The 27,775-nt window shown below is 39.2% G+C and overlaps 2 protein-coding genes across 7 annotated transcripts in view; one reads left to right on the forward strand and one right to left on the reverse strand.

Moving 5' to 3' along the window:
• TXNL1 (thioredoxin like 1) overlaps positions 1-3,864 on the reverse strand; it is a 48,514-nt gene extending 44,650 nt beyond the window's left edge. For 2 of the 3 annotated variants that reach the window (XM_063699245.1, XM_055368198.2), the window contains exons 1-2: positions 3,693-3,860; positions 111-197 (exon numbers count right to left, since the gene is read on the reverse strand). The gene's annotated coding sequence lies outside the window, so the exon portion shown is untranslated. Of the gene's footprint in view, positions 1-110; positions 198-3,692 lie in introns of all 3 variants that reach the window. The other variant, XM_004059461.5, reaches the window with a different exon arrangement.
• A 63-nt stretch (positions 3,865-3,927) lies between these two features.
• WDR7 (WD repeat domain 7) overlaps positions 3,928-27,775 on the forward strand; it is a 377,480-nt gene continuing 353,632 nt past the window's right edge. For 2 of the 4 annotated variants that reach the window (XM_004059459.5, XM_055368194.2), the window contains exons 1-2: positions 3,928-4,267; positions 25,239-25,416. In XM_004059459.5, coding sequence (XP_004059507.1) covers positions 25,258-25,416 — 159 coding nt within the window. In that variant the 5' untranslated portion in view covers positions 3,928-4,267; positions 25,239-25,257. Of the gene's footprint in view, positions 4,268-4,362; positions 4,490-25,238; positions 25,417-27,775 lie in introns of those variants that run through there. The other 2 variants (XM_019014016.3, XM_055368196.1) reach the window with 1 other exon arrangement.

Below are 27,775 nucleotides of genomic sequence, written 5' to 3' on the forward strand. Positions count from 1 at the left end.
GAATAAGTGATGTTTTTCACCTTGATGAATTAGAATTAGAAGTAAAAGAATGTACTATTTCATGAAGATGGAAGTAAAGTTAAGGTAGCTATTGCCACTGTCTTCCTTACCTCAGATTATCATGGAGCAAATGCTAGGCATCTGATAATTTCATCCATAAATATTTCAGCCTGCACATCTGGAAGATGAGGAATCCTCTAAAGACATAACCGAAATATCATTATTACATTCTAATATGTTAACAAGGCTTCTTTAATATCATTAAATATCCACTCAGTTAAAATTTCCCATTTTTCTCCTAATTTATTTTATAGCTTACTTGAATCAATATCAAAATAAGACACATGCATTGCATGGGTTGATAAGTCTGATGTATCTCTTTTATTAAAAATCAGTAAAAATCAGTTTAATCTTTGTTTCTTTTTTTCCAACCTTTTATATGGAAAAAAAAATAAAACCGAGGGAAAAGTTGCAAAAGTACAATGACGGCTCCTGATTGTCAATTGTTAAAAATGGTGTCATGGTGCAGGCTGGGTTCTCTGGGAAGCTGATGCTGAGATGGAGTGAGGAGTCCAAAAGGTTTATTTCTCTCACATCTGTGAGAGGAAAAGGGAGGAAGCAGGATTGGGCCGAGGAAGGGAAAAAGCAGATGTGACAAAGTCTCTACTAACCCAAGAGGAAGCTCTAGTACAAAGATTGCCTGTTAAAAGAGTCCCCCATGGGAGCAGAAATTCCTATGCCTTGATACCACCCCCTAGAACAGGGGCCTCCCCAAGAAGAGTGTGCCCTGGACTTTCCTCACCCTGCTCAGTCATTCATCAGAGGCTGCCCCAAGATTAGTGTGATCTCAGCTGGAAAGCCCAGGTGACCCTGAAGAAGCTAACAGCAAGAGTGTGAGCAAACCACTCTCCTTGCAGCTAGGAAGTGGTTCTTTCTTGAAGGGGAATCTGGGTGGTGCTTCATGTGTCTCCCATAGTCCACTATTTACACAAAAATGAGTTCCCTTCTCTACACAGGTTTGGGAAGCAACTCCTCCAGGTTTCTGGTCATCCTCTCTTCCTTATGGGAAACCTAGAAGAGGGAGGTTAGTAGACGATCTACAGCCCTGTTGCTGCAGTTGGTGACCAGGGCTACCACTAGTACTCATCATCTCCTCCTTCATTATCTATTCTAATTTTCCCTTGCTAGTCTTGCTGGTTTGGTGAGGGGGGCTGTGAAACCCTCATTTGTGAGGAGGCTTAGCACCCTAAACCTTATCATCTTCACTCCTTCCTAAAAGGCCTGAGTATGGAGTAACTAGAGATGTTTCTAGAAAAAGACATTTTGTTACTTGGAAAGAAATGGTTTGAATCATGGAAGTCATGAGACAGGAAAAAAAGAGAAGTATCAACACTTGACTTTTATGTCGTGAGAAAGTGCAAAAGGAATCTCTTAATTGCACAAAACAGTTTTAATTACACAAAAATCATGCAAAAAACCCTTATTAAGCCTCTTTGCCATTTGGTATTAAAATAAAGCCATCGACCATGATAGGACTTTTCTGGGAGAGGGTCCAGGAAGGAAAGGGGAGTATTAGCTGAGTACTAGGCACCATGGGGAATACCAAACTATGACTGAAAACCTCGATGAGAAAAAAATAACAGCATGCATGAAGTGATCCGAAAATAACAGTAGCAATAAAGTCACTGTTAGACCACTGGGCTATCTCCCTCTTTTGAAATTTGTAAAATGGAAGAACAAGCCTCCTTGCCTTTTGCAGAGCTAACCTGGAGCTTAAGAAGTCCAGAAGGTACTGGTGTGCTGTAGGGTAATTTGCTACTAAATTCTCAAACCCCCAACCTTGCGATCTGCCTGCCTCGGCCTCCTAAAGTGCTGGGATTACAGGCGTGAGCCACTGTGCCCAGCCTGCTACTAAATTTTAAGGACAGAGTAGTACTTAAGTTTTAAAAATGCCTCTAAAGCCGGGTGTAGTGGCTCACGCCTGTAATCCCAACACTTTGGGAGGCCGAGACAGACCAATCTTGAGGCCAGGAGTTCAGGACCAGTCTGGCCAATAGAGTGAAACCCCATTTCTACTAAAAATAAAAAAAATTAGCCAGGTGTGATGGTGTGCACCTGCAATCCCAGCTACTCGGGAGGCCGAGGAAGGAGGATTGCGTGAACCCAGGAGGTGGATGTTGCAGTGAGCTGAGATGGTGCCATTGTACTCCAGCCTGGGTGACAGGGCAAGACTCCATCTCCAAAAAAAAAAAATATATATATATATATATATGCCTCTAAAATGGTGAAATTCCTGATTTTATCCTGTGGGTCTCATTTATGATTCTTTCGCAGTGATAACCATACATTTTTGGTTACAACAACAATGATGACATCTCACTTGTCTCCTTGCCTCCCTGTATTTCCCACCTGATTTACATGGCACATTGCTGCCAAATTAATATTTGTGGCTGGCCCATCTTAAGTGACCCCGATAAGTCACACTCTTGTATAATCCTTTCTCCTTGAGTACAGATAAAACCCGTGACTTACTTTAACCAATAATATATGGCAAAGGTGATGGCTGTCACTCCCTAATTTAGGTTATCATCTACATCCATTTCCATATCTATGTCCATGTCCATATCCATGGCTGTATCTATATCTATGTGACTCCTTTCTTGTGCTCAGTAGAGAGATTCTCCTTGCTGGCTTTGAAGGAGTATGCTGCCATGTTGCGAGAGAGCCTTTAGTAAGGCCCATGTGGTAAGGAACTGTGGGTGGCTGCTAGGACCTGATGGCCACTTCCAGTTCAGAGCCAGTAAGAAGCCAGGGCCCTTAGTCAGACAGCCACAAAGAACTGAATGAGCTGACAGGAGTTTGGAATCAGATTCTTCCCTAGTTGAGCCTCCAGATGAGAATTGCAGTTTGGCTGACATCCACTTGTAGCCTTGTGAGAGCATGAGCACAGGACTCAGCTAACCTGTTCCTGACCTCCTTGCCCACGGAATGTGAGGCAATACATATGTGTTGCTTTAAGCCACTAAGACACTAAGACTGTGATAATTTGTTGTAAAGCAATTTTAAAAACCTGAATACCATGTGGTTAGGAAAAGTGCTACACTATTTATTAGTCAAAAGTCTTCAATTACTTTTCATTGTCTTTGGAATAAAGACCAAAAAGCTTATATGGCCACTAAAAGCCTCTTGTTATCTGACATTATTCTATTTTTCCATGTTACTTTTTTATTACCTGGTCTAGGCGGAATGTGATGAAGTCTCTACCAACCCACAAGAGAGCTCCAGGGCATAGACTGCCTGTTAAAGGAGCCGCTCACGGAGCAGAAACAGCTAAGCCCTGATACCACATTTTCCCATTTCACCTACTTCACGTCCCTTGTATTTCTTCCAAATTTAACTTTCTATTTATTGCATATATTCATGTTTTACATTTCAATGCTGGTGACAAAGTTGTTTTCCTTTCCCAATTCTTATTCCAAATCTGACCAATTTTTCTAGACTTCCATATGACCTAATGTGATTATCCTGCCTTACCCCAACCTAGAAATAATTCATCTCTTTTCTTCCTTAATCCTTATTTGGCATTTCTCATCCTGCACTATACTATAGCTTATCTGTCTTGGGGGACATTTGTCATTCTTTTTAGCTTTCCAGCATCCAACATACTTTCCAGTGTTTAGGGAATTCCCTACCTCTTGCATCTCGGTGGGAAGCAGTGTGATGGGGTCAGAAGTGTAAACTTGCGCAACATCCTGCTCCCAAGAAAGACATACACTTGCTACTTCATCCTTGGCTCCATCTTGGTCCTCCCAACTGGAGAGAGGACAGCCTAGACGAGACTTCCCACAATCAAGATGGCGGCCGTGCACTCCTTGCCCACAGCTGGCCTTTTCTCCACCTTCGGTCTCCATGGTAACGCGGCTGGCTGTCTCGGCGCCGGCTTAGGCCTTGCATGTAGGGAAATGGTGAGACTTTCCCGCCCCCTCATTTTTGCGACAGTTGCAGCGAAAGTCACGGCAGTTGGGGCTGGTGTCAGCTGATTTACTGCAGTGGCGGCGGCGGCGGCGGCGGCGGCGGCGGCACCGGCACCTTGCAGTATCACTGGGGAGACGGCGGCTGTATAGCGCTTGCCGCCCCACGGATTATCCCAGCAGGATCTACGCACCCCGCATCCTCCGTAGTTCCGCCCTATCCTTGTCCTCCTTGGCTGGGGCGCCCACCGGCGGTCTGATAGGCTACATCGCGGCATGAGATGAAGCTGTGACAGGTAAGGGGGCTTTCAAGCTTCTCCATGGGAAACCGCAGGGCGGGATGTGCCTGCACCGTGGAGGTCAGGGGTCAGGGGTCAAAGGTCACAAGCCCGCTCTAGCCGGGGGCGGTGCTAGCTGTCAGATCGCTGCGGCTGCAAGCCTGCAGGTCGGGCCCAAAAGTAGGCGCCGTTACCAAGAGGGTGGGGGCCAGCCGGGGGTCTTTGTGGCTCCCTTGCCTGGTGAGTGAGATTTGCTACTTGTGACAGTTGCTTTGGTTTTGAGGTGGGACTGCCTGGCTCCCAGGTGCAATCTAAACGGGATCAGGTGATTGGTGATGATCGTTGGTGGTTATTGACAGCAATTTGGGCGATGTGCTTGCTTTTGGGGTTCATATAGTCTTTCCTTTCCTGTTGGTACTATTTTTGCCCATGCCCAAGGTACTGACACCACTGTTAGAATTTCATTTTTGGGATGCCACCTGCCAGTTCTTATCCCTTTGCGCTAGTACTTGTCTGAGCGGATACCAGTCACTCCCATTCACTTAGTGATGGGTCCCAGCGTTCTGAAGCTATGTTTGAAGTCAGCACTACCCTAACTTTGATTCAAAAATTGCCGTTTTATGTTTTTGACCCACTTAGTATGTCACTTTTTGAGGCAGAATTTGCTGGGTTAGATAGTCTGAAGCTAGGGAACCTACCGTCGCATGACAGGCTGCATTGATATTGTTGATGCTGCTGAATTTAGGGTTCGGTCAGTGGCAGCTATAGCTTCCTCTTACTGTAATATTTGCCATGAGACAAAAAAAGGCAAACTGACTCTTTCAGGTGTTTATGTCTTAGGATTTTATGGGCAAGGTTGCAGGATTTGCCTGTTGTATGAAAGAAATTAACTGAGTTTTTGACATTTTGTTAAACAAAAATTTTAGTTTGACTCTGCTTCTTCCTTTATAAACAAACTCGTGGCTGTATGAAGGTCAGCTTGAAAGTGAACATAATGTGTTGAAATGCCCTCATTATTACAAAGAATAAAAAACTGTCTAGTTCCATCCAGAACAATACATATTAGTTATTATAAATTGGGAAAACGAACCACTATAAATATAATTAATGCTTTGTTATTAATGTCAGTTAGGGATTATGGTAGAAAATTCATTTATTTTACTGCCAATCCTTATTTTAAGAGTGTTTCAGAGAAACACTTTAAGAGAAAAATGAGAGTATGCCCTTTATTTTTTCTTATTGCCACCTGTAACTAAATTTTAAAAGATCTCGGTGACTGGGTGAATCAAAGGGACTGGGCTTGGCTTGGTTTGAATATCCCTGTAAGAATTTAACTTAAATTTTAGGGGTAGTGACCCTTGTATCTTACAGTTTCCTTTTATCTTTGATATATTTTCTGTTTTGAAGTTAAAGGAAGTTGGGTGGTTTCTCCATGTAACACACTTAGCATCGAAAATCTTCAAAGTAGTGAGCTTGTTTTGTGTTTTCTTCGTGAGAAGGGTAGGATGACATTCGGCTTTAGTGGTGTGATGTTTATTAGATGTATGAGTCCTTAAAGTTCATTTTGGACCTCAGGTGCAGACGATGGAGTTAATCTTACTCAATTCAATGGGCTGTTCAAGGCATCTCCCCTGCCTGCATTTTTCGTTCATTTTTTTTTTCAGGTGGAGTTTCACTCTTATTGCCCAGGCTGGAGTGCAGTGGCGTGATCTCAGCTCACTGCAACCTCCCCATCCCGGGCTCAAGCGATTCTCCTGCCTCAGCCTCCTGACTAGCTTGCGATTACAGACTGTGCCACCACGCCTGGCTAATTTTTGTATTTTTAGTACACATGGGGTTTCACCATGTTGGTCAGGCTGGTCTCGAACTCCTGACCTCACGTGATCCACCCGCCTTGGCCTCCCAAAGTGCTGGGATTACAGGTGTGAGCCACCACATCCAGTCTCATTCATTGTTTTTTGTTTCTAATTCCCGCTCTTTTCTCTTGCTCATCAACCCATATGCAACCATTCTGTATGATGTGTATTCTTCTGTTTGTATGTGTTATTAAATGTATATTGTTCTGGGTGCCCACATTTTTAATTTATAGAGATGATATCGTGCAGTTTTTTTGTCTCACTATTATGTTTTGAAGATCTATTGCGTTGCTGTTCTTTGCTTCCAAGTGCTGCACAATATTTCAGAATGTACATCTACTACAGTTTATCTGTCTGCTCTCCTATTTGTAGATACCCATGTTATTTTCATTTTCCTACCTCTACAGATAATACCATGATAAGCATACATTTTAGACCTCTGTGATACTTTCAGTGAGTTACAGATCCATATGTGATTCTGGATCATTTGGTTTTCATGTATTTTATTGAAGCACCACCAGATGGTGTTTAGAACAAGCAGCAATAGTCTATACACCTGCAGGAAGCTCGTGAGGGTTCCTTTATCTTTGTTTCCCCACAAATGCTTGGTTTTATTCAGTGCTCCAATTTTTCCAGACTAATAAATACAAAATTAAATCTCATTTTAAATTACATTTCACTATTTATTCAGATTCATTCACTACTAATGAATCTGAGCATTTCTTTTTTTTTTTGAGATGGAGTCTCGCTCTTGCCAGGGTGGAGTGCAGTAGTGCAATCTTGGCTCACTGCCATCTCTGCCTCCCAGGTTCAAGCGATTCTCCTGCCTTAGCCTCCTGAGTAGCTGCAACTACAGGCACACGCCGCTACGCCCAGCTAATTTTTGTATTTTTAGAAGAGACGGAGTTTCACTATGTTGGCCAGGATGGTCTCGATCTCTTGACCTCGTGATCTGCCTGCCTCAGCCTCCCAAAGTGCTGGGATTACAGGCGTGAGCCAGCGTGCCCTACCGAATCTGAGTATTTCTTCATGTGTGTTTTATCTTTTTTAATTTTTTGTTTGTGAAATTGCCTGTTCATCCCTTCACCCATTTTTATTTTGGGGTTTCAGTTCTTTCTTGTTGATTTGCAGACATGTCTTGTATTTCATAGATACTAATCATTTAAGTATTACAAGTGTATCTGTTCCTAATCTGTCATTTGTCTGTAATCTTTCTCATGATGTTCTTCATTGAACAGAAATCTTATATTTTGATATAATCAAATTAAAAAATCTTTTGGCTATATGGTTTGTATTTTGGAGGTTTTGTTTAAGAAATCTTTCCCCAGTGCTGTGCCACAAAGTTACTCTGCTATGTTATGTACTGCTAAATTCATAGTTTTCTTTTAAACTTATTGGTCTTTAATACATGCAGAGTTTAACTTTTTATGTGTCACAAGTTTGTGATCCAGTTTATTTTCCATGTACTGTGCCAGTTTTCCTGGCATCTTTCTTCCCTTTTCCCATAGATATGGTGTCACACTGTGTATTAAGTGCACATGTATACTCTGAATATTGAGTCCTTTCCTTTGGTTTGTCTGTTCTTGCTCTAACACTATACTGTTTTAACTCTATGGTTTTGTAGTAGTATGTTTTTTCCTCCTATATAAATCATTCTTCCCATTTATTTTGTTTTAACTTTATTTTGATATAATTATAGGTTCATAGGAAGTTGCACAAATAGTAAAGAGAGGTCTGGTTCCCCCCAGTGGTTACATCTTATGCAGCTTCACCCAAGGAACTTCCCTCAATAGTTACAATTTGTACTACTGTAGTACAATATCAAAACCAATAAATTGATTTTGTACAATGCCTGTGTATAGTTCTGTGCCATTTTATCACCTGTGTGGATTCCTGCAACTACCTCTGCAATCAAGATACAGAGCTAGGCTGATGTGGTTGACCATGCCTGTAGTCCCAGCACTTTGGGAGGCTGAGGTAGGCAGATTGCTTGAGCCCAGGAGTCTGAGACCAGCAACATGTCAAAACCCCGTCTCTGGCAAAAAATACGAAAATTAGTCTGGTGTGGTTGTGCATGCCTGTAGTCCCAGCTACTTGGGGGGCTGAGGTGGGAGGATCACCTAAGCCTGGGAAGGTTGAAGCTGCAGTGAGCTGTGATTATGCCACTGCACTCTAGCCTGGGACAGAGTAAGACCCTGTCTCAAAAAAAAAAAAAAAAAAAAAGAGGAAGAAGATATGGAACTATTCTATCACTACAAAGATTTTCATCATGTTACCTCTTTCTAGTTTCATCCACCTCCCTTACCCTCACCATCCCTTAATCAGTTTAATCAGTTTCTATCTCTATAATTTTGTCATTACCAGAGTGCTATATAAATGGAATCCTATAGCATGTAATCTTTTGAAATTGAGATTCATCCAAATTGTTGAATGAGACAGTTCTTGAGATTCATCAACATTGTTGAATGAGACAGTTCTTGAGGTTCATCCAAATTGTTGCATTTATCAATAGTTTGTACTTCTTAATTGTTGAGTAGTATTCCATGGTATGTATGTATCCAAGTTTAACCATTCACCTGCATATCTGGGCTGTTTTTAATTTTTGGCTGTTACAGATAAAGCTGCTGTGAACATTCTTGTACAGTTTTGTGTGTGTGTGTGCATATGGATTTAAATTTTCATTTTTTGGGGGATAAATGCCCAGGGACATGGTTGCTGGATGGTATGGTAAGTGTATGTTTAGTTTTTGAAGTAACTCCCAAAGTGTTTTCTGGAGTGGTTGTACCATTTTACATTTCTACCAGGAATGTATGAGAGATTGCATTTCTTTGCATCATCTTCACTAGCATTTGATACTGTCACTGTTTTTTTTTTTTTTTTTTTTGGAGATGGAGTCTTGCTCTGTCACCCAGGCTGGAGTGCAGTGGCACAATCTTGGCTCAGTGCAACCTCCGCCTCCCAGATTCAAGCAATTCTCCTGCCTCAGCCTCCCGAGTAGCTGGGACTACAAGCGCATGCCACCACACCTAGTTAATTTTTTGCATTTTAGTAGAGATGGGGTTTTACCGTGTTGCCCAGGCTGGTCTTGAACTCCTGAGCTCAGGCAATCTGCCCGCCTCAGCCTCCCAAAGTGCTAGGATTATAGATGTGAGCCACTGCGCCCGGCCACTATTTTTTTTTTTTTTTTAACTGTTCTGATGTGTGATGATATCTCAGTGTGGTCTTAATTTGCATTTCCCAAATTAGCTAGTGATGTTAAATATCTGGTAGAGCACTTTCTCTCATCTTTGCCCATTTTCAAAGTTTGGCTCAGCTATTTATGGATTTTTATTCTTTCCTATGTATTTTAGAGTTAGTTTGAGTTTCTAAAAACAATACCAGTAGAACTTTGACTTACAGATTTATTTTGAGGAAAATTGATATCTTTATAATATTAGGACATTTTATCTGAGAACATGGAATGGTCTTTCACTTATGACTTTGAGTAAAATATTGTAGTTTATAAAAATACTGTGAATGGTATACTATTTTTTAAGTAGATTAGTGCTGATACAAGAAAATGCTATTGATTTTCATATATTGATAATCTACCTTTGTCTTTTTGTGTTCTACTAGACAGAAATCAAAATTCATAGTGTAAATCTTGAAGTAATTTTAGTGCGTGTAGAGTGAGGCCTGGAACTATGTAGTGCCTTTATTCCTTAGTTTATCTGTTACATCTCCCTGTGACAGTTTTTTAATTTGTTGGGACTTTTTTTTTTTTTTTAGATGGAGTCTCACTCTGTTGCCCAGGCTGGAGTGCAGTGGTGTGATCTCAGCTCACTGCAACCTCCAACTCCCAAGTTCAAGCGTTTCTCCTGCCTCAGCCTCCCTAGTAGCTGGGATTACAGGTGCCCACCAGGACACCCGGCCAATATTTGTATTTTTAGTAGAGATGGGGTTTCACCATGTTGGCCAGGTTGGTCTCAAACTCCTGACCTCAGGTTATCCTCCCACCTAGGCCTCCTGAAGTGCTGGGATTACAGGCGTGAGCCATCATGCCTGGCAATTAAATTATGGAGTTAGTGAGGTTTGTAGGTTCTGTTCTCATTTTTGTCCATTTAATTCATGCACTTTTTGAAGAATTAATAGTCTTACATATGTGCATGCCATTGATCATAGGCAAAATCAACTGAGAGCTATGGATAGCTCAGTGAAATTCTGTCATCAATAAGAGGACATGTTCTCACTGACAGGTACTATGATAGTAATGTTAACTTACAATTTGAATTCCATCCATATGGTTCGTTTGTCTTTGTCTGTATCTGATTCTTAAAGCTGCTTTGCTGAATACAAAAGAACACAAACAATTATGTTGGAAGAAGAAATCCTACATCATGACTGCATTCAGAAAGTCCTTATGAGTCCAAGGAAATTTTTACTTCCTTTCTGTTAAGGAACATATATATTACATTCATGAAGTATTTACTATTTTAAATAAAATTGGATTTTTTTTTCAAAATATGTTGGTGACGTTTAATGAAATTACAGGGGTTTTTTTTTTGGCTGATGATTACTTGAGTTAGTGGGAGCCATAAAATGTTGGAACAACGAATGTTAGGGCACTGGTCAGTTTAGGGGAGGGAAGATTTCTGAAGTGCTAAGCGTTATTCTGTAGGCTCTTTAAAATATAACATTTCTGGAGATATGTGACTTTGTTTTTTTGTTTTGTTTTGTTTTTGACACAGAATCTCGCTCTGTCGCCCAGGCTAGAGTGCAGTGGTATGATCTCGGCTCACTGCAACCTCTGCCTCCCCGGTTCAAGCAATTTTTCTGCCTCAGCCTCCCAAGTAGCTGGGATTACAGGTGTGCACCACCACACCCAACTAATTTTTGTATTTTTATTAGAGACAGGGTTTCACCATGTTGGCCTGGCTGGTCTCAAACTCCTGACCTCAAGTGATCTGCCTCAGCCTCCCAAAGTACTGGAATTAGTCATGAGCCACTGTGCCCAGCCTGGAAATACATGACTTTGAAAATGCAGTCTCCCATTCAGCTTAGCAGTTGTAATTTATGACCCTTCAAGCTCACTGAAGATAATTTTTTGCACATCATGTTTCTCTCTGAATGTTGGTAGTTGGTATATGTCAGTGATAACAGACTGATAGAGTGAGCCAGTTGCCTTCTGTTTTCACATTCAAGTTTATTTCACATTCAAGCTATCTTCCTTAAAGGCTCTTCTTTTTTCTAAATGTTTCAAATACAAATAAACAGTATAAACTTCCATTAGTTGGAGCAAAAAATTCACACGAATGAAATATCACTGTACTTACTTACTTTTTTTTAACGACAGAGTCTCACTCTGTTGCTCAGACTGGAGTGCAGTGGCTTGATCTTGGCTCACTGCAACCTCCACTGCCTGGGTTCAAGCGATTCTCCTGCCCCAGCCTCCCGAGTATCTGGGACTACAGGCGTGCACCACTGTGCCCAGCTAATTTTTGTATTTTTTTTTAGTAGAGATGGGGTTTCACCATGTTGGCCAGGCTGGTCTTGAACTCCTGATCTTGTGATCTGCCAGCCTTGGACTCCCAAAGTGCTGGGATTACAGGCTTGAGCCACCGCGCCCGGCCCCCTGTACTTACTTTTAAGAAACAGTGTTGTGATTAATTACTAGGCCTTAGTGACTGTAGTAGTGATTATGTCAGCTAATTTGCTTCATAGGGCCTAAGATATATTTTGCTGTGTATATGTCACGATAGACTAAAAGAGGCAGGAGTGTAGGTAAAACCTGTAGCTGGGGAAAAAACAATAATATGTTAATGACATTTTGATTAAGGAGGCTTGTATTAATTGTTGACATTATTGTAGAAGAAATAGTTGACAAGAAACTCCCCTGTGAAATCCAAAACATATAAAATCGGGATATACTTTAATTTTCTGATGGGTGCAACTTTACTTAAACCAACGCAAACATATTTCATTCACTAGTTTGTTTATTTATTCAAGTATTTGGATTCCTTCTATGTGGAAGGAATTTTAGGCACTGGGAATACAATAGAGAAGAAACCAAACACAGATCTTTACCATCATAGAACATACAGCAGGAGAGGCAGATGATAAATAAATAAAACATATGGTATGTTAAATGATTGTAAGTGTTTAGTTTGAGTGGTAGATTTTGCAATTTATGATGGTCAGGAAACCCGTCACTGAAAAGGTAATATTTTATAGAGATTTGAAGAGGGCGAAGGAGTGTGCCAGAAGGAATCTGGGGTGGGGGACACTGTTCTGAGGTAAGATTCTGTTTAGTATCTTTGAGAAACACCAATGAATCAGGGCAGATGGAAAATAGTAAGCAAGGGAGAGAACAACCACCTCACTCATATAGGATAGGCAATTGTATGTAGAGTTGGCTTTTGCTATGTGTGAGACAGGAAGCCATTGGAAGATTTTGAGATGTGATCACAGCATGATTTTTTTTTTTAATAGTGTCACTCTATATGCTGTATTGAGACTGCAGGGGAGCAAAGATGGAAACAGGGAGACCAGTTAGAGGGCTGTTGTGTTATCCCTGATGGAAGATGCTGATTGAGAATAGGGTGGTTGTAGTGAAAGTGTTGAGATGTTGCAGGATTCTGGATATGATTTGAAGGTATAGCCGTGGAGTTTACTGATGGATTGGGATGTGGAATGTGTATGTGTGAGAGAGTAATAGAGTAACTAAAGATGATTCTAGGATTTTGGTCTGTGTAGCTATAAAACTGGAGTTGCCAATAACTGAGATGGGTAGACTGTGGGAGGGGCACCATTGAGGAATGATCAGGGGCTCACTTTTGGACATGCCAAGTTTGAGAAACTTATTAGCTATCCAAAAGGAGATGTTGAGTAGGAAGCTGGACATACGGATTTGGATTTCAGAAAAGCATCCCACACAATAAACTGGGGAACTGTCAAAATCTGCAATCCAAAATGCTCCAAAATCCAAAACCCTTGAGCATAAACATGACACTCCAAAGAAATGCTCATTGGAGCATTTTGCATTTTGGATTTTTCAGATTAGAGATGCTCAACCTGTAAGTATAATACAAATATCCCCAAATCTGAAAAAAAATCCAAAATCTAAAACACTTCTGATCCCAAGTGTTTCAGATAAAGGATACTCAACCTATAGATGGTATTTAAAGCAATGAGGCTTGATGAGATCATTGAGGGAGGGAGTGTTGCCAGAGAAGAGAAGTCTAAGGACTAAGTTGTGGGAATGCCAATATTTAAAGGTTAAAAGAAAAAAAAAAAGAAAGAAAAGAAAGAAAGGAGACTAAAGCTAGAGAAAAAGAAGGAAAGTCAGGAAAAGGTGAAGACTTTGAGGCCAGGTAAAGAAGTATTTATTTCAAAGACGGAATATGAACTATGTCAAATGTTGCTGGTAGGTTAAGTAAGATAAGGGTTAGAACTTGATAATGGATTTAACAGTGGGGAGGTCATTGGTGACCTTGTCAAGGGCAGTTTTTGTGACAGGCAGAGCAGGAGGAGGGTAATGTTACAAATGAGAAGTTTAACTTGAGACATCACATATTTCCTCAGAGTTTAAAACGGAAATGGAGAGCTGGGTTCCTCTCTAGTCAGTGTGACTTTCATACCTTCACAGTTGCCCATCTTATTTTAGTGATTCCAAGACTAATGTGACAATTCAGCTTCAAATTTGGGGAAGCATGTTTGTTTCTTCTTTTTCTGTTTAATTCAATTTATATACAACAAGAAAGTTCAGTGCTCAGTTTAGACTTCTGATGGCAACCTAAGGGAAGAAAATGGAATGACTGGAGATGCAAATGAGATTAGAGGTGGGTGGCAGGAGAGAGTCGAAGTTGGTTCAACCAAATGGAATTTCCTTTAAAAAGTAAGGTCTTGGTGGGCATAATGGGCTTTTAGCTTAATCAGTAACTCTTGAAATTGATGTAGGTTGGTAATGGATAGAGCATAAGCAGAAGAGTTCATTCATTATAATAGCACCTGCAGAAATTTAAAACATGATTTATATGCCTCAGCATCTATGAATCACTTTTAAAATGTGATTTATTTTTGACCAGATAGTTCTGCAGTTCTTCAAAATCTGTCTCTCATGCACTCAGGGCTGTTTAGCAATAAGAAATAAGTGTAGTCTCCTGTTGCCATCTGCTCATTCCACATGTTCCTTTGAAACTGAACACTGGGACTTCCTTTAACCAAGCATTCCTAAAGTGTCAGGCTCATTGAGAGTACAGTATATTTCTTAACCACCCAAATAAGAAAGTATAATCTTGTCAGCTGCTTAAGTGTTCAGAAGGTTGTGTCCCTTACAGCCCTTAAATTCTGGAAACACTTTGTTATAAGGAAGCAGCCAAGTAGTTTCTTTAGTGTGTTTTTATGACCTAGCTGTTTCATAGTAGTATAATAAACAGAGTCTTTATTATCTGCTTCAGGTTTGTTTTCCAAGTCTTCAATCGATTGGTGGTAAATGCACAAGCACACACACACACAAAATACATCATCTTAATCATCACGTCCTCATCACATCATACTGTGATCTTGACTTGGGTACACTCTTTTGACAAATGACATAGGAATGTTCTCTGAGAATTTGAATAAACCTTTACAAACTTCGCATTCTTCTTTCACTGCAGCTGTGGCAAATACATTTAGCTGTTGAGGGTTTAGTACTTGCTTCTCATATTCCCCATCGGTAGGTGGGTAGCTAAGGCCTGTGCCAGTTCATGTGTGCCCATTCTCATGAGAGAAAATTTGAGTTTGTTTTTGTCTGCAAGTCACAGGGGGCCTGCCTGGGACACAAGAAGTACACAGACTGAGAACATATTGACTATCCTGTGAAAACACCCTGTTGCTAGGATAGAAATACATCCTGCTTTTGCATTTGAGAGCTAGACAAACAGTGTGGAGGAATTAACATTGATCTGATACTAGTTTGTATATAATCTTAACTGTTTATAGCTTTTAGAAATCATGTGTGCTACCAGTATTACATGGGATAGTGTGAAACAGGATGGTCTTATCAGAATATCGCCCCATAGGTCATTGATAGTTTCAAAAGGAAAAACAAAAACAGTAGCAGTGAAAGTAATCTGGTAGTCACCATCTGAATCAAATGGTCAAAGGTAGCATCGTTGCTCATAGACAATGTGATGTTATGTGCCTCCTGAGGTGGTGCAGTGTGAAGTGTACATCAACATCTATCGAGTATTCTTGCCCACAATGTTCACTTGAGGCAAACGTTAGATCCAATTTCCTTTGTAGTAAAAACAGGTGATGGAGGAACAGGTGTAGTAAAAACAGGTGATGGAGGAACAAGGAATAAGTTAAATGATGTCAGAAAAAACAATCAGAAAGGAACAAGGAACAAGTTAAATGATATCATAAAAAACAATCAGAAAAATCTTCAGATATGGAACATTCTACAAACAATTGGTTTGGCTTCTTAAAATTAGTATTAAAAAAAAATAAGGTGGCATTATTCTAGAACTAAAGAGACATAACAGCTTTTTTAGCCTGTTCAGGCTGCCATACAAAATACCACAAACTGAGTGGCTTAAACAACAGAATTTTATTTTCCCACAGTTCTGGAGGCTAGAAGTGCCCCAGATCAAGGTCGGAAGGTTTATTTTCTGTGAGGGCTCTCTTCCTGGCTTGCAGATGGCTGCCCTCTCACTGCGTCCTCACAGTGGTGGAGAGGGAGAGAGCTTTTGTGTCTCTTTCCCTTCTTACAAGGACACCAGCCCTATCACAGTAGCGTCTTGCTCTTATGACCACATTTAACCTTTATCACCTTCTCACAGGCCTGACCTCCAAATACACAAATACACTGGGGGTTAGGGCTTCAACATATGCGTTTTGGGAGGACATATCATTCAGACCATAACAACAACGAAATGCAGTGCATAAAACTTGTGTATTTTGTTTACAGGTTTGAGGGAAAACATTATAAAAAGCATTTTGTAGATTATTGAAGTAATTTGAATATGGACTAGTTTGTAGATGCTATTAGAGAATGATTATGGTGTTGATAATAGTGAGTGTGTTAATGGTATTGTGTTTATGAAGGAGAATGCCCTTATTTTTAAGTTCTGTCTTTAAAAGCATTTGGGGTGAATCATCATGGTATGTATAAGTTACTTTCAAGTGGTTCTACACACACAAAATATGTACACATATAGATGCACAGACTTTTTAAAAACACACATATATGCACAGCATATATACACCACATATATATACAGCATATATACACCACATATATGCACAGCATATATACATATATATATGCACAGCATATATGTATATATATATGCACAGCATATATGTAGATATACCACATTGCCAAGGGAAATATGACACGATATTATTTTTTGAGTGATTGTTATATTCTTCTTTGAACTTTTGTGTATTTGAGATTTTTCATAATAAAAATTTGGGAGGAATCACACGGAGAAAGGTAATTTCATTTAAAAATTTTTAAAGGCATATCAAATTAAAAAAAAAAAAACAACATGAGGTAACAGGGTTAAGTCTTTGGAATTTTTCTTAGGGCTTTTTGGGCCTTCACATGTCTAGGTAGAGGAAAGATGAGAAAATAGGAAGAAGATAATGGGGACAGTCTGCTGTACCAGAAAAAAAGAGAGTGCATTGCAAAAAATCAGCAATGTCACACTAGCAGCTATAAAGTATATATATAAGATAATTGGACTTAGGAAGAATAGGTATCAACAATCAATTAATATCAAAGCATCCTCTTTTCTTACTTCTCTTATAAGGTATTTCTTGTCTCTGCCATATTGGAGAGCTCTGCCCTGGAGTGTCATTTTAGAAGGATTGTTGACCCCTTCATGTAGTGGGAGATCTTGAGTGTCCTTAAATTAAGTCTTTTTGAGGGCCCAGACTAGAGTACATGAGGCCTTTATACTAGGGAAATGGAAGCACCAAGTTAAAGACCACAGATTTCAAAATGCTAATTGTAATGTGAGGGAGAGAGATTGTTAGGGTTACAAGTAGAGGCCAGTGAACGTATTTGGATAAAAATGAAATGTAGACATGTTCGAAGGGCAAAGGTTAACTTATAAAATAGATTGGAATGGTAGACGGTGAGAACATAATTAAAGGAGGAAGATTTTTGCAGAGTTCAGAAGTTTTTTTTTTTTCTCCCTTTTTTCTTTTTTTTTTTAAGAGACATTTTTCCTCAAAAGAGTTAAATTTGAGTTGTACATGAAACCCTTAATACAGCCCTTGGCACATAGTGAGGGCTTAATAAATGCTAGTTATTGTTATTCTCTGTTTATTCATTCAATAAATACATATTGACCACTAGTAAAAGTCAGCGTTTTAGGTGCAGATATGCAGCTTACTTGATAATGCTTAGATAACAAAGGTGCTAGATTTACAGATTTTATCCTTGAGAAACATAGGCTGTACAAATGAATGAGTGTTATGCATCAAGCATTTGGAAGGTGTAGTGGAAATAGGAGTAGTAGGAGTAGTAAATCATGTGGCTTAGGACAGGGCACTCACAATGGAAGGGAGCTAGCATTTGAAAATATTATAAGCTAAAGATAAATACTTGTTAAAGTTAAATGTATTTTCAAAACCCCATGCTGTGTGCATATGTACAACTTTAAAACAAAAGAACTTGGTGTGGCTGGGCATGGTGGCTCATGGCTGTAATCCAAGCACTTTGGGAGGTGAGGCGGGTGGATCACCTGAGGTCAGGAGTTTGAGATCAGCCTGGCCAACATGGCAAAACCCCGTCTCTGCTAAAAATACAAAAATTAGTTAGGACTAGTAGCGGGCGCCTGTAATCCCAGCTACTCAGGAGGCTGGGGCAGGAGAATCCCTTGAATCTGGGAGGCAGAGGTTGCAATGAGCCGAGATTGCACAACTGCACTGCCGCCTGGGTGACAAGAGTAAAACTCCATCTAAAAAAAAGAAGAAGAAGAAGAAGAACTTGGTGTAGGTGTATCTAAGCCACTTTATTTAACTGTATTATAATGGAAAACACAATGATGGGGCAAAAACAAACAAACAAAAAACCCAAGAATTTATCTTGAGAATTAGGAATTCTACTCAGCCCAGTCTCCTCTTCCTAGTCTTCCTCTTAAAAGGCAGTCATTATTACTGATTTTTTTTGTGCGTTATCATTTCAGAATTATTCAAAGTGTGTGTGTACCCACTGTATATTTTGGTGTTTGTTTTATATCTCATACTGCAGTGTTCCATTATAAAGCTCTATCATAATTTATTTAATCCCTGATTTGTGGACATTGAAGTTCTTTCCAGGTACCCTTTAAAAATTATAGACATTTTCGAATATATAAAAGTAGAAAGAACAGTATAATGCACACTCTTGCACTAAAAAGAGCTTCAATACTTAATTTCACAGTTTGAGTTCCTTGGTGAGTGGACTCTGAGATGGAGACTCAGGCTTATTAGGGAGTGCTCTTGGGATCAACACCCAGGGAAAGGAAATAGCTTTGGCCCTGGATTAAAGCTGAGTCGTGATGAGTCTCAGAGGAGTCTCAGTTGACCCTGGGGGAAGTTCTGAAGATGGGATGACCCTTCAGTGATATCCTGAATTGTGAGGGGGTCTGGCCTTTATATTTCCATATTGATCCGTCACTGGATGTGGGCTGTCCCATGGGAAGGGTACAAGAGCTTGGACAAGCCATCTCTCTTGGGCTGAGGCAATCCTTAGTGGTGCTGACAACCTGGGCTTGTCTGCTGGGAGCTCTCTCACCAGTTGGGTCCTTCCTTCCTGAAGGAAGATTTGGGCACATAGCATCCATCATACTTAGGATACTATTTCATCTTCATTCCTTCTTTTTTTTTTTTTTTTTTTTTTGAGCTTCAGTTTCGCTCTTGTTGCCCAGGCTGGAGTGCAATGGCACAATCTCGGCTCACTGCAACCTCCGCCTCCCGGGTTCAAGTGATTCTCCTGCCTTAGCCTTTCTAGTAGCTGGGATTACAGGCATGTGCCACCATGCCCAGCTAATTTTTTATTTTTAGTAGAGACAGGGTTTCTCCCTTTGGTCAGGCTGGTCTCGAACTCCCAACCTCAGGTGATCCACCCACTTTGGCCTCCCAAAGTGCTGGGATTACAGGCATGAGCCACCGCGCCCGGCTTTGTCTTCATTCCTTCTAACACCACTTAGCCCATATTCTCTTTCCTCTCCTGGGAGCCACTGATCACAGACATCATATGATTTTATCTGTAAACACTGCAGTTCCATTTATCTTTTAATGAGTACTATGTTTTGGCAAAATCTTGATTAACCAGAATGCCTGGATAATGAAGCTTTCTGATAAATGGAATTTTGTGGCAAATGAAGACAATATAGGAGAGTGAAAAGTGTTGCATTAGAACCCTGGAGATCTGTGTTTGCCTTTGAGCTCTGAGATCAATTTGATGTGTGATCTTGAGAGAGTTGCTAACAGACCTAAATATCCACCCAAATGAAAAATCCCCCGGATGGTAACCAGCTATACTCTCCATTCTAGATTGGGAAACCAGGCTATTTTTTTTTTTGTCAATTATAAAAGCGTTTCTTTTTTAAATGCTTAAATATAAAAAATAAAAGCAAAACAGCAGGAGACAGAGCGTTATTCCATAAACTTTTGAAATGACTTGGTTTGGCAAAAGCTCATTGCTTTTTTACCATTCAGAACAGTTTTGTTGAGGTCTCTGGTATCATTTTATGAAAATACTTTCTGAGTTACAATTTTTTAGAGACCAGATTCCTCTTTAGCATCATTGCACTCTCTTTCCTTCCTCTGCCTCACTATGCTTCCCTCCTACCTCTTTCTTTACCACCCAGTTTGGAAAGCAATAGTCTTCTTGCCTGTGGCCTTATGTATTTCGCCAAACCCCATGACTTATTGTTCTTCCTCTGTAATGTCTCCTATTTTTCTTTCAGTACTCTAACTTTAGCTAAGCTTCTTCTCACTTAGCACCCAGGCTTTTTGCAGTAGCATCATATTTGGTTTATCTGTCTTTAGTTGTTTCTCTGTGTTAATCCAACCCTCATACTATCTCAAAAAGTTTGAGCATGTTGCTTCTCTGTGTAGATATCTGCTTATTGGACCATTAAGTATGTTTACAATGTGGCCCAACTGAAGATCAGTGTGGAACCTTGTATTTTCTCTCATCCCCAAACCTAGAGTTAATAAATTATGGTTAAGCATAGAATAATTTATCTTCCATGTTGGAATCAAAATTGTCGATACTTCCCTAGGCATCAGTATTGTAATAATAATGCCCATCCTTTACTTAGAAAGCTTTCAGTATTTAAAACTGCTTTTTCTTTTCTTTTATCCTCAAAGTACCTTTGTGTGAAACTTGCATCAGAATCCATGTTGCATCCTGATCACCTTGGTGTGTTGAAAATCAAGTCTTATCTATTATATCTTTAGCTCTCATATCAGTATTATTATTAGTACTATTCTCACCATGAACACCCTTCACCATATATTTATTAAAGATGTCCTGTGTGGTAGATGTTGTGCTAAGCATCATTTGGTAGTGAGTACACAGAGTGTGCATCTTGTAACCAGGGAGCTTGAAAGAGTGGTGGTGGAGACAGCCATTAACAGAGACGCCCCAGAAATAAGTAATAAGAGATTGTGATAAATTTAGGCACCACCATTTCTCTCCTGCAGAACTCCAGTAGCCTCATTGGTCTTCAGGTCCTCAGTTTTATCCCTCTCTGTTGTATCACAGCTTGAGTGATCTTTCTGAAAAGCAATGTCAGATTTAAAACACTTTACCTGCTTCCCTTTGCTGTCAAATTAAAGTCCAAACTCTTGAAAATGTCTTACCAAGAAGCCCCTTGTGATCTGATGCATGTTGGCTATTGGTTGTTTTTTCACCATTCTGCCTTTTTACTTTAAATGTCAGCCCTACTATTTACTGTTTAGAAAGAATTGAGATTATACCTCTGGCCCTTAGAACATGTGATTACCTGAGCCTATTCCGGTTAATTCCTACTCATTCTAGTCATCATTTCTTCTAGGAATCCTTCCTGGACCCACTGAAGTCTAGGTTAGGGAATCCATCTTTTGTATTTCCATATGTCTTGAGACTTCTCTCATGCTCTGTGGTAATTGTTTACATGTATGTAAGCCCCACTGGATAGCTGAATTGTGTCTATTTTATTTATTATTGTAATACTTATACCTACCACGGCATTGGCATGAACTAGAAACCTGAGAAATGCTGCTCTAAAATGTATACTAATTATTAGGAGTTTGGAATTTTATATGAAAGCCATTTTAGTTTTGGGATGGAAGTTGGTAGTATTATTTCTAATAAAGTAATGCAGAACTAAACTGTTATATTTGCATTGCACAATTGCACAATTTGAATTGTTTGACAAGCATGCACAGTAATACTTTTATACTTTGGCAGAAAGTCAATGAAAGGTATTAACCTGTTGGAAAGTCCAACCTTATTGAATATTAAGTGCTGGAAAAAGCCTGTAGATGTGTAAGCAGAATGTGAAGAAGTAGCAAAATCTGTGTTTTTTTTAAAAAATAATATTTACTGAGCATCTGCCATGTGCTAGGTATTGTACTAGTTGAATTACATATATGGTCTCTTGATCTTATGACATCTTTCTGAGAGGAGGAGAATATTATTATCCATCTTTTACAGATGGGGAAACTGAGACCTAGAGAGATAACTTTGTCAAGATCACATAGAAGGGCCAGGATTTGAATATAGGTCATCTGATTGTAGGCCCAGTGTTCTTTCAGTTATTATTTTTGTTGCTCTTGTTGACTGGAGTATAGTATTTTAAATTATTTCTATACAGAGCTGAGAAATAGGTGAGATTAGGGGAAATAAAGCAATTCCTGAAATTAATCAAAAGAGATGACTGAAATTTTATCTCTAAGATGCCTGTTTCCTTATGATTTGATTTGTTAACTTAAAAATGATTCAATATTAATTTTAATAACAATGAGAAAACTAAGCCTCAGAAATGAGATATCATCAAAGACTGCATAACTAGTGACAAAATGAGAAGTAGAATCTAGAATTACTGATATTTGTTGACTCCAGAGCTTTATCTTTTAAACATTTCAATTGAATAAGCAGTCTCTAAATGTAACTTTAAGCCAGATTTTGATAGAAACATAAATGAAAACTCAATGTTCCTAATATTATTTTGTTTTTAGAAGCATCTAGTCTGAGAACATATCAATTTGTAAGATCATGTTGAGATCTGAAAGATAGCATATGCCCTCAATATACTAGTTGCAAAATCTGAATATATTATATATATAATATTTTGGAGAATTAGTAAGGTAATTTTATTTGAGAGTTTCTATTAAAGTTAATACCGTAACAGATTATTCTAGTCGTTTGTTCAATCACTTTTGCTTTTGGCATTTTCCATAAAAATATAAATTTTTTTATCCCAATAAATCCTGTCCTGAGACTTGCTTACTTCCACTTAATATAAAGCTTTTGGAACATATTGAAGTTTTTTGCTACAATAGGTGATAACGTTGGGAACGTTAAGCATGGATTATTAACTAATACATAGACTGGTTGAATGCTGATGGCTGAAAAACTGCATGCTCTGGATTTACATTGCCCTTTTTCCCCCTTAAAAAACTTCCTTGTGTTGGCAGTTTAGTGTGTCTTGGCTCATCCGTTATTCATTTTAAAGAAATTCAAACTTAGATTCCTGTGATCTACCTGATTAAATGGTTAGGTCCTGGCTAATTTGCCCTTTTTTTTTTTTTTTTTGATCAGTTGCTTAGAACTAGGTTTATGTGGTTGCCAATTCATTGGTAGTCCTTTCTAGAAGTATTTGATTGTCATATACTATTCTATCATCATAAGCGATGTTATCCTCTATTTCACATTATTTCATTAGTGCTTCTGGTGGCTTTTCTGAAGTTTCATTTTTATTAGGTTTTTAAGATATTAGAAAAAAATGTTTTGGGCCATTTAGTACCCTATACTCCGTAGTCCTGAATCTGTTTGCATTCTCTTTAAGCCAGGCAGTATGTTCTGAGTACGAGTCGCCAGCTAGCTAGAGAAATGGTGTTCTTTCCAGGTCTCACCACGTTGGATTCAGTGTTTAGTACTTATTTACTTGAGAGAAATCTTTGGTGATATAAATTATTATTTTATTTTATTTTATTTTTGAGACGAACTCCTGCTCTGTTGCCAGGCTGGAATGCAGTGGCGCGATCTCAGCTCACTGCAACCTCTGCCTCCCGGGTTCAAGCGATTCTCCTGCCTTAGCCTCCTAAGTAGCTGGGACTACAGGCACCCACCACCTTGCCTGGCTAATGTGTGTATTTTTAGCAGGGACGGGGTTTCACCATGTTGGCCAGGCTGGTCTTGAACTCTTGACCTCAAGTGATCCGCCGACCTTGGCCTCCCAAAGTGCTGGGATTCCAGATGTGAGCCACCGCACCTGGCCATTGCCTCATTTTATCTTTAATGATTATACCTTTTGATTGGCCATCTGTCAGGCTATAGGTGACTTCTAGTGTCTAATGAGATCTGAGAGGACTCTCTTCTATGCAGCTTTCTTTGACTATTCCAGTCTTCTTTTTCTAACTTCTCTGAGCTCCTGTTATCTAGGTCTTTGACCACAGTTTTTAACCCCTAAATATTGTTTTGCCAATTAGATTTTAATTTTGTTATATTAAGGAATACTTCCACATATGTGCTCTCCTGCAAGAGGTGCACTCCAGGATGCTCTGGTTAATTGATTACTATCTCAAATTTAAATCCCTTCACCAGAAGCTACATTTTTTTCTTTAATGGAGAAATGAGTTTACAAAGACATTCTTTTCTTCCCTCAATGTTCAGAGTTTACAACAAAAGACTTTCATGACCTTCAGGCATAATGGGTTTGGAGTAAGTGTGGTTGAATGGGTTTCACACTGAGCAAAGTTTTTTTTTTTTTTTTTTGAGACAAAGTTTCCTGTTGCTCAGGCTGGAGTGCAATGGTGCGATCTTGGCTCACTGCAACCTCTGCCTCCCGGGTTCAAGCCTCTCAAGTAGCTGGGTTTACAGGCACCCGCCACCATGCCTGGCTAATTTTTGTATTTTTAGTAGAGATGGAGTTTCACCTTGTTGGCCAGGCTGGTCTTGAACTCCTGACTCAGGTGATCCACCCACCTTGGCCTCCCAAAGTGCTGGGATTACAGGCGTGAGCCACTGCTCCCGGCCCTGAACAGAGTTTTGAAAATGTTTAGCTCAGTGTGAAACAGGATTGAGTTTTTCTTGGGCGTTGGTATTTATTACTGGTTTGGAGACCTCATTTGTCATCAGTAGCCTAGCAGAGTGAGAAAGACCACAGGTTCTGAAGTCAGGCCGCCTGGGTTTTGATCTGGGCTCCATCACTTATCGCTTTGTGCCTCAGTGTCTTTGTCTATGAAATAGGAATGATAATAGTGTTTACCTCCTGATTTGTTGTAAGGATTAATGGAGTTTATATATGTACTTATATTTATACACACACATACAATGTTCAGAAGAATTTCTGGGACTTAGAAAATTCTTCATAATTACTGTCTAGTGGTAGTGGTACAGTACAGTCTGTGTGTACCAGACTTTCTGAGAACGGTTTGACCTGTCTTTTTTAATGGAGGCATACAACTTGGGATCTGAAGGTCAAGATTTGTATTTGAGTTTTATGACTTGCTAGTTCTGTGTCCTAGGGCAAGTCATGTTTATGCCTCAGTTTCTAGTCAGCCAATGTCAAAAGGCTGTTTTGAGAATCAAAATGAAATAGTATACATAAAAGTGCTTTATAAACTGTGAAATCCTAGATAAATATGAGGTACTGAAGTCATTGGCCTTTTATTAGTAAATTTTAAAAACTGTGAATGCCTGGGGTAAAGACCTGTTTATTATTATTTTGTTATTTCTTTCTTTTCACAGGTGTTGATTGTGTATTATTTTGTAAGCACCTGAATCTAGAGTAGTTATAATAAACTAGTCGGTTTTTTTGGAAAATAATAAATATTTAAGTAGCTGTAATTCACCACAGGAATATATGATTATTTTCAAATTGTTGGTTTTATAACAAAAATATATAACATGTTTTCGAGAGAAATATTGTAATATCTGACAATTTTTGTAACATTTTCAGGTTTGAAAACACAAACACAATGGCAGGAAACAGCCTTGTTCTACCCATTGTTCTTTGGGGTCGAAAAGCGCCCACACATTGCATCTCAGCGGTACTTTTAACAGATGATGGGGCCACAATCGTAACAGGGTGCCACGACGGACAAATATGTCTCTGGGATCTTTCAGCAGAACTGGAAGTGAGTATGTGAAATGCCTATTATACATTTTAGATATAAAAATCTACTTATTAGAAGATAATATAGTCCCTGAATGATGCTTTTGGGCCCACAATAGATTTTCTGAAAAATGTGTTTTGACTAAAACTAGTAGTATACAGATTCATTATTTACACTATTCATCAGAGTTGACTTTTGGCCATTTTCAATTGTAATATCTACCCTAAGTGACTTACTGTTTTGTTACATTTAAGATTTTTCAAATGATGATGACCCATACTGAAGAAGGTTTTCCAAAGAGGTTTTAGAAAATTTAAAACACTTAAAACCTTTTATGGTAAATGCTTTGAAGAGGGCAAAACTTTTTACAAAGTATAGATTTTGTTGTATTGATTTTTGAAATGACTGTGCCTTTATTGTCATTTCTAACTACTATGGAATGCTCAGTGTGCTCTGCTTCCAGGGCTGTCAGTGGACAGAGCTAGGGAAATAGGAGCTGGGGACACACACACACACACACACACACACACACACGTTCACACTGATACGTCTAATTCCAACATAACACCACAGCATTTATCCTACTTTTCTCCTTTCCATATTTGTAACTCCTTTCTCTGACAACTCTTTCCAGGAATTTGTTGTCAAGGGAAAAAGAGAAAATGGAGTGGTAGCTGGTATGGAATGTGGGGTCAAGAAAGGTGATTTTTTAGATTACTTTTTTTGGATAATAGCCTTATTGAGATATAATTCACATACTACATAATTAATCTGTTTCAAATGCACGTTTTGATGTTTCTTAGTACATTCATAAAGTTGTGCAGCCATTACCAAGGTCAATTTTAGAACATTTTCATCACTTCCCAAACAAACCCTGTACCCTTTAAATGTCCCTCCTAGGCCAGGCATGGTGGCTCATGCCTGTAATCCCAGCACTTTGAGGGGCTGAGGTGGATAGATTGCTTGAGTCCAGGAGTTTGAGACCAGCCTGGGCAACATGGTGAAACCCCATCTCTACTGAAAATACAAAAAACTAGCCGGACGTGGTGGTGCATGCCTGTAGTCCCAGCTACTCCAGAGGCTGAGGTGGAAAAAATCACCTGAGCCCAGGAGGTCCAGGCTACTCGTACCACTGCACTCCAGCTTGGGCAATGGGAGAGAGACCTTATCTCCAAAAAAAAAAAAAAAAAAAAAAAAGTCACTTCTAATACTCATTCTCCCTAGACCACCACTAATCTACCTTGTGTCACTAACATCGTGATTATTCTGGACATTTAATATAAATGGAATCATATAACTATAATATGTGTTTTTTTATGACTGGCTTTTATCATGTAGCATAATGTTTTTAAGGTTCACCCACATTGTAGCATGTATCAGTACTTCATTTCTTTTTATGGCCAAATATTTTTGGCCCTTATGAGTAATGCTGCTATGAGTATTACACATTTGTGTATGAGTTTTTGTGTGGACACATGATTTCAGTGCACTTAGGTATACGCCCGAGCATGGAATTGTGGGATCGTATGGTAGGTAACTCTATGTTTAACCTGTTATTTAAGGAACTGCCAGACTGTTTTCCAAAGTAACGGCATCATTTTGCATTCCCATCCGCAGTGCATGAGGGTTCCAGGTTTTCCACATCCTTGTCAATCAATAGCTGTTATCTTTTTGATTCTAGCCCGAATTTTGTGTGTAAAGTGGTATCTCACTGTGATTTGGGTTTGAATTTACCTGATGGCTAATGATGTTGAGCTTCTTTTCATGTTCTCATTGGCCATTTGTATATCTTCTCTGGCAAACTGTCTATTCAGAGTCTTTGCCCATTAAAAAAATTTTTAACTTAAAATTTTTTCCTTTGCCCATTTTAAAATTGGGTGGTCTTTTTATTATTGAATCGTAAAAATTCTTCATATGTTCTAGATACAAATCCCTTAACAGATATAAGATTTACATTTATTTTCTCCCATTTTATCGGTGGTTTTTTCACTTTCTCGATTGTGTCCTTTGAAGCACAAAATATTTTAAGTTTGATAAAGTTCAGTTTATCTCTTTTTCCTTTGTTTGCTTATGTTATTGTTGTCATGTCTAAGAAACCATTGCTAAATCTAAGGTCATGAAGATTTATCCCTGTGTTTTTTTCCTAAGAATTTTATATACTAGTTTTACCTCTTACATTTAGGTCTTCGATCCATATTAGTTAATTTATTTGTGGTGTGAGAGAAGGGTTTGACTTCATTCTTTTGCATGTGGCTATCAAATTATCCTAGCACTATTGGTCAGAAGGACTGCTTGTTCTCCATTGAATGCTATTGGACTCTTAAGAAAAATCAATTGACCATAAATGTCATGGGTTTCTATCTGGGCTCTCAATTCTATT

The sequence above is a fragment of the Gorilla gorilla genome, chromosome 17 (genome assembly GCF_029281585.2).
Source record: "Gorilla gorilla gorilla isolate KB3781 chromosome 17, NHGRI_mGorGor1-v2.1_pri, whole genome shotgun sequence".
Lineage (NCBI taxonomy): Eukaryota > Metazoa > Chordata > Mammalia > Primates > Hominidae > Gorilla > Gorilla gorilla.